General features: G+C 32.5%; 1 protein-coding gene across 1 annotated transcript; it reads left to right on the forward strand.

Annotated features, from left to right (window-relative positions):
• Window positions 1-1,922: 1,922 nt before the first annotated feature.
• On the forward strand, window positions 1,923-2,453 carry LOC121227138 (protein argonaute 5-like; the record flags this gene model as incomplete). The annotated part of the gene is made up of 2 exons (XM_041110534.1): window positions 1,923-2,003; window positions 2,153-2,453. Coding segments are annotated over 2 exons (257 nt in total), but the record flags the coding sequence as incomplete, so codon positions are not given.
• Between the last annotated feature and the right edge of the window lie 5,096 nt (window positions 2,454-7,549).

Genomic DNA, 7,549 nt, shown 5'->3' on the forward strand with positions numbered 1-7,549 from the left:
ACAGGTAAGTAGCGGGATTAATAATATTTAATTAATAATATTATAAAAATTATTTTAATTAAGTAATATACATGTCGTTCGTTTTATTTGACAAATCACATGTGCAGTTAAATAGTCCACACTTAATTTAATTTATGTTTACAAGTCATCTTTCTTAAGTACATATTAAAGCACTGTGTGGACATCCGTATTTAGCTTAAAAGCTATGATTAGTTGGAATAAAAGTTTAACTTAAATGGTAAAACGGACGATAATATTTGTGATAAAAGTCTTTTTGAATTTTTTAAGATTCATCATACGTGGCGTTGTTACACCTAGGGAGGATCCATTATATCTTGCAGTTGATATAAGGCAACCCATCAGGTTTCCAGCCTATATACTTTGAATCTTTAAAATATTTAAATATTAAAATCAAACATTATTAATATAAAAAAATAGTAATTTGAATATAATAATATCAAAAAAGAATCGTAGTTTAATTTTTATAAGTAAATTGGAAATAATTAATGTTATATAAATATTCAATAGTAAATGAGCTCGATAGAACTTTTTTCAAGTCTTTTTGAATTTTTAGATTCATCATACGTGGCGTTGTTACACCTAGGGAGGATCATTATATCTTGCAGCTCGATATAAGGCAACCCGTCAGGTTTCCAGCCTATATACTTTGAATCTTTAAATATTTAAATATAAAATCAAACATTATTAATATAAAAAATAGTAATTTGAATATATAATATCAAAAAGAATCGTAGTTTAATTTTTATAAGTAAATTGGAAATAATTAATGTTATATAAATATTCAATAGTAAATGAGCTCGATAGAACTTTTTTCAAGTCTTTTGAATTTTTTAAGATTCATCATACGTGGCGTTGTTACACCTAGGGAGGATCCATTATATCTTGCAGCTCGATATAAGGCAATCCGTCAGGTTTCCAGCCTATATACTTTGAATCTTTAAATATTTAAAATAAGGTTGGAGAGAAGGTCAGCTATTGTTGTAATTCTAATGGACAAGCAAGCTACACGGTAATAAAATTAATTCATACCTATTCATACTTAAGTTGAATCAAATAATAATTAAGTGAACCAAATATTTAAAATTAATTGGAAACAAAATAGTTCTACTCCAACAGAATAGCAATTAATCTTTACAATATCGCAACCCCAAAATATTATTTTTCCAAATCATCATGATAAAACTATTATTGATTAGAATTTTGAAATAAAGCCTACCTTAATAAAACGTACCTGGTCTACTCCACTCTCACTAGCAAGCAGAGGCTGGAGTCAAAAAGTAATATTTGTTAAGTAATTTAAAGTGAAAATGCATAGAAATAAGGATCAAAATTTAGCAACGAAACCTGTACGTACCTAGAACAAATGCCAATGGTTGTGGTGTATTTAGTTGCACCAAATATTAATTCAAGTGCTCGATAGTACCTAGAACAGATGTAAGATTATAAGAGTAGCACCAAATATATTTCAGTTTAAGGAATATAAAAACTTTATCTATATCAGTTTTGCAAGTGCCCACTTGTACCAGGATCAAAGACACTGCCAATGAAGCTGTACACCTCAGCAAAATCTGGCAAAACTGCACAGTAAATACATAAGTTGGATGAAACATGAAACAGACCAAAGAACATCTAAAAAACCAAAATGGAATCACCATTATTATGTAAACATGAAAATGCACAGCTTTAAACAAACCAACTTTGCATGTGCAGAATCATACTCCACAAACTCATAAACATTAACTTCTCTAACCAGAATGCCAACTTTATGTGTACAGAGGCCTTGATGAAAACTAACATAACTATCGTCCAACTAAATTCAAATTAAACTCTAGCTGAGAGTAAACCTGGTACACCCGAGTCCTAAACTCGTTTTGCGGTGATAGACCATTGAAAATGGCAAGCCCACACATTACCACGTTTGTTTGATGAAAATGGCTTCACTGCTGACATCTTGCAAGTGCTCACAACAGTTTATGTTACACGTATGTGTCTACTTCTTTCTCTATAATCTTGAAATGGGGTGAATAAATAATGCTTTAGATCAGCACTAGTAATTATATAATAATAATTTGGATTATATGTTTTGACAGTGAATATTTGGACAGTGAATATTTGGATTATATGTTTGTAGTGCCTCCGGCATACTATGCTCACCTCGCTGCTTTTAGGGCACGCTATTATATTGAGGATGAGATGTCGGATAGTGGGTCTACTAGGAGAGGCCGAAAGCCGAAAAACAAGGTTGTAGAGGTTAGGCAGCTCCCCAGCATAAAGGATAATGTGAAGGAAGTGATGTTCTACATCTGATAAATTATATGTTTGGTTGATGGTAGAAAATTGCTCAGGTATAGTTGCAGTTTGTGGATATTGGTTGGTACAGTTGTTTTGTTAGCAAATAGCTTTTTGTTGGAGGGTACAGCAGATGTTTTTACCAGAGACTGAAAAAAATTATCCCAACTATATATAAAATAATTTACCTTTTCTAATTGAAACTTGAGGAGTTGCGTACCTTAATGGGTGCCAACGCTATTATATGCTTCTTACTCCAATGCCACCTTTGATGATATAACATAATTCATTGATGTTAAAAATTGATGAAAGGAGCGATTTATAAATATTAAATAAAAAGGAGCGATTGAGGAAATCTTTAAAAATGTTAGTAAAAACTGTCACATATAAACCTGCATTAAAAGGAGACTATACAAATCAAAGAAATTAGTGATTCAGTAGCACTCACTAGTAGAGAATTCAGATCAGAAGAAATCATTGAACCAAAAACAGTCAAAAAGTACAAACTAGTTTTTCCATTTCAGAACAAAAAATCCAACAACAGACATAAAACTGACAAAAAGAAATGAATTTTCCATTTCAGAACAAAAATATCCAAACAACAGACATAAAAATGACAAAAAGAAATCAAATTTTGGATCAAGTAATTAAAGAAACCTGCGTTAAAAGGGAAACTATACAAATCAGAGTAATCAGTGATTCAATAGCACTGATTGGTACAGAACTCAGACCAGAAGAATCTTTGAACTGAAAACAGTCAAAAGAACTAACCAGTTTTCCAATTCCAAACAAAAATATTCAACAACAGATATAAACTGACAAAAAGAAAAAAGAAATGAAATTTTGCTCAAGTAATTAAAAGGAAAACAGTATGCAAAATCAATCAAGATACCATCATCGATTAGTAATTCAGTAGTACTCACTAGTAAAGAACTCAGATCAAAAGATATTTTGAGCCGAAACCTATAAAAGGCACTAACTAGTTTTCCCGAACTCAGAACAATAAATAGAAAAAATCGACAATTTCCATATTCAATATTTTATATTACTTAAAACAAGGGTATAATTATCGAGATCAACATCAACATCAGTATCACATCATCATCATTAAGATCATCAAATCATCAATAACTTGGGATGATTTACCCGGTTCCCATCATCAGCAAGGAGCGATTTTTGTTGGGATCTAAAGTCAAGTAATACACCGTCGACGAGAGGAAAGGGAGAATAGTTAGGGATTTCGGGTATGGGGGAACAGATTAAGAGAAAAAAAGGGGACTTGGGGAAATGTTAGGGATTTCGGGTTTAGGGAATTAGGGGATGATTTGGGGAAAAAGAAGAGGTGTTTGTTTTAGGGATTTGGGGTAGGAAGACGAAATGGGGGAAATGACTTAGCAAAAATGAAACCGATTTCGGGTAAAGGGCATAACCTCAGGAGAGAAAAACGACGCCGTTTCAAATAAGGAAAATTTGTGGCGTTTTCCAGCAACGCGCCGCTAATAAGATCTTTTGCGGCGTTTTTAGCAAAGCGCCACTAACACCTATTTTATCTACAATATAAAACGACGCCGTTCTAATACGCGTTGTGGCGTTTATTATAGAAACGCCGCTAAAGCCACTACTATTCAGAAGAAACGACGCCGTTTTACTCTAATGTAAAATGAAATTTGTGGCGTTTTCTAAAAAACGCCGCTATTTTCTATCTTTGCGCGTTTTATGTATAAACGCCGCTAACACCTGAATATTTTATAGAATTGATCAAATTTAAAACTATATATATATTTAGAATTTATTTTAAATTATATATAAACCCGAAAACCCTAACTATAGTTGAAACTTTAATTTTGATTTAATACACATTTTAAAATACTATTATGTATGCATATAAATTAATTAAATTAAACATGATGCTATTTATTATTCAATAACGTGTAAATATTTACAAGATCTAGATCAATTACAGTTCAGTGTACGCATTGCACACTAACCACTTTTCATATGTATATTTATATATATTTTAAATAATATTTTATATATATTTATTCATATACATTTATCTTCTAAATTAAAATCCAAATTTACTCGAAATTTAAACCCTAGACCTGATACTCTAAACCCTAAACCTGTTAGACTACAAACACAAAACCCCTACCCCAAACTTTAACCCCTAAACCCACCATATAACTCCTAGACCATAAAGCCCAACTATAAAGTACTTAAAAATGTTAACCTAAACCATAATAACATATATATTTTTGGGAATTAATTCGTGTGCCAATGTTAGTGTAGTCAAATTAAACATATATATATGTTATATTCTTAATTATATTATAATATGAGTACTATATATATATAATACATGAATCTTAGTAAATCCAAATGTTCTTCAGTTAATTTCTACCTAATAGTATCATTTCCTTAAACCCTTAACCTAAACTTATTTTTACATATTTTATTTCAGACATTCTATTTATATTCTAATATATTTAAACAAAAAAATAGATAATTAAAAATACACAATAGCATTATTTATTTATACAAATTACATAACTTTAATAAAACAATTAATTCTCTTTGGAACACTCTAGTTATAATGTACCGGTCTGTAGATATTTCCATGTTATATAAGCTTGGAAATTATACATAGTTCAACAAATGCTAAATCCATGCCACATTCAAAATCACCCTTTCTTAATAGCATCCCAGCTAGGTAAGAATCTGGAAAGGGAAATTATCTCTTAAGAAGTTAATAATTGTCCATTAATTGTAAACTTAATTTAACCCTAACCTTTAACCCTAAATCATAATCCCTAAACCCTGAATTAATCATAAACCTTCAAATACTAGTTAACTCCTAAACCTTAAACCATAGTTAAACTCATAATTAATTAAACATGTTTAAACCATATATCTTAAACCATAACCTTAAACTATAATGATAATTAATTCAATATTTTAAATTCAATACAATCTCTTTTATGATTATATAAGAAAATATTTAATATTGTATAATCATAAATTTAATAATTATTGTTTTAGGGGTTATAGATTAGTGTTTATGATTTTTTGAGGTTTAGGGGTTATGAGATTTTTAGCGCGTTTTACGAAAAGCGCCGCTGATGCTCTGGTGTTTAGCGGTGGTTTTACGAAAAGCGCTGCTGATGCTCTGGTATTTAGCGGCGTTTACGAAAAAGCGCCGCTGATGACTCTGGTGTTTAGCGGCATTTTACGAAAAGCGCCGCTAATGCTCTGGTTTTGCGGCGTTTTAGGAAAAGCGCCGCTAATGCTCTGATTTTTTGCAGCGTTTTAGGAAAAGCGCCGCTAATGCTCTGGTTTTAGCGGCGTTTTTTAATAAAACGCCGCCAAAAGTCTATTTTCCTGTAGTGACTCTCTTGTAATTATTCGAATTCGACATAGTGAATTTATCTTCTAATCTGCTTATGGTTTTTTCATGAAAAGGTTTCCACGTAAAAATTTGTGTGTTCTTTATTTTTCTTTCTCTTCTCTTTACGATACATTGTCATTATTGACATTCGATTTTTCACAAATTAGTATCAGAGCTTCTGCGTTGTTCATCTCAATCACGGTAATGACATCTTTGAAGTATGAATTCCGCTGTTGGATCGCAACACCAGGTTTGCATTGTGGTAGATAAAGATGCAGCATTCTTGCACAAATAGACTTAGAGAATACCCTGCTATAGATAGATAAGATGCCTTTGACATTGACAGAGGAAGAAAGAGGCGTAAAGATCGAAAGGCGTTAACACAATTACATTTAAATCTATCTAACGAAATTTGCAGAATGTGAATGAAGGAGAAGACCGCGCTGTATTATGGAAAGGTTGAAACAAATATGTATGTCGAAAACTCTAAACCAACAAGTGCATATAAGCAGCGTCTTATGCTCATTGTTTGGAGGAAATTCTCTCCAACTCAGAGCCATGGATGTTCAATATGATAAGGAAGATCTAGGGTTAATTCTACTTTGTTCATTGCCCCCGTTTTATATACCGCGAGCCTCTCATAGTTGATGAGGTTTATGATTCTTTGACCTCGTATGATAAGATGAGGCATATTGTGGTTAAAACCCGACTCTCAAGGAGAGGTTTTCATTGTTCATGGGAGACAAGATCGGAATGCTGATGATGACGTGGAAAGACATAGAAACAGAATCCTCGCCGGTAAATCTAAGGGTAGATAGAGTCTTCAAACAGACGTAAAACTTTTATTTCTGCAAAAAGAAAGGAACACATTAATTTGAGTGCTATAATCTACAGAATAAGATAAAAAAGGAGTCTACGAATCAAAAGAGAAAACAACTAGAAAATCTGGTGAAGTTGATGTTGTAGAATACTACAGAAAATGGTGAACTTCTAGTCGCTTTTTGTCAACATTCTAAAGTGAGCGAGGAGTGGATCTGATCATCAAGCTGCACTTCTACATGATTCCTAAATTGAGATGGTTTACAGCTTAAGAAACAGTGTCTAAAGGTTTTGTTTTGATGGGAAATAAAGCTTCATGGTAAATTGCAGGTGTTGGAACGATTAAAGTTAAGATGTTTGACGGAGTTATTAGAACACTTAGTGACGTTGTGACATGTTCCAGAATTGAAAAGACATTTAATTTTGTTGAGTACTTTGATTCAAAAGGGTACAAATACAACAGCTGAAAGTAGGGTTTTGAAGATTTCCAAAGGTTCCCTCGTTGTGAGGAAAGTGTTAAAGGCCAATTTTGACCCTCATTAACTAAACCAAACACCAAATTAAACCTAAAAACAATATCCTAAACACCTAACAACACCACACCACATCCATTAAATTAAAACCCTTACAAACAAACCTAAAACCCAACCCATTTCCATACCCAAACTAACAGCAAATTTTAGCCCCAACAAACAACCAAATTCCACCTACTATCAAACCCTAGCCCATCCCATCAAATCAGCAACCAAACCCTAGGTGCGCCGCACTTAGGGTCTTGCAGCCTTTTGACTTTCAGCCACCTTAACCCGCAACTTGCCTCTGCCCACCGCCACTGCACTGCTGTATGCGGTTCACGTCAACGACCTTGTTGACATCAGCACTGCAAAGCATTAAAACAAGAAAAGACAAAGAGAAAGAAAGAAAAACAGTTTTGTAATATGGCTATAAAAGCCAAATCGAATATTGTAAACAAGGTCGGCAAGTCTATGAAATAAAAATCATATACTCAAACAAAAAAATAAAAAAAACAAAAAA

Source organism: Gossypium hirsutum, unplaced genomic scaffold (genome assembly GCF_007990345.1).
Source record: "Gossypium hirsutum isolate 1008001.06 unplaced genomic scaffold, Gossypium_hirsutum_v2.1 scaffold_791, whole genome shotgun sequence".
NCBI lineage: Eukaryota > Viridiplantae > Streptophyta > Magnoliopsida > Malvales > Malvaceae > Gossypium > Gossypium hirsutum.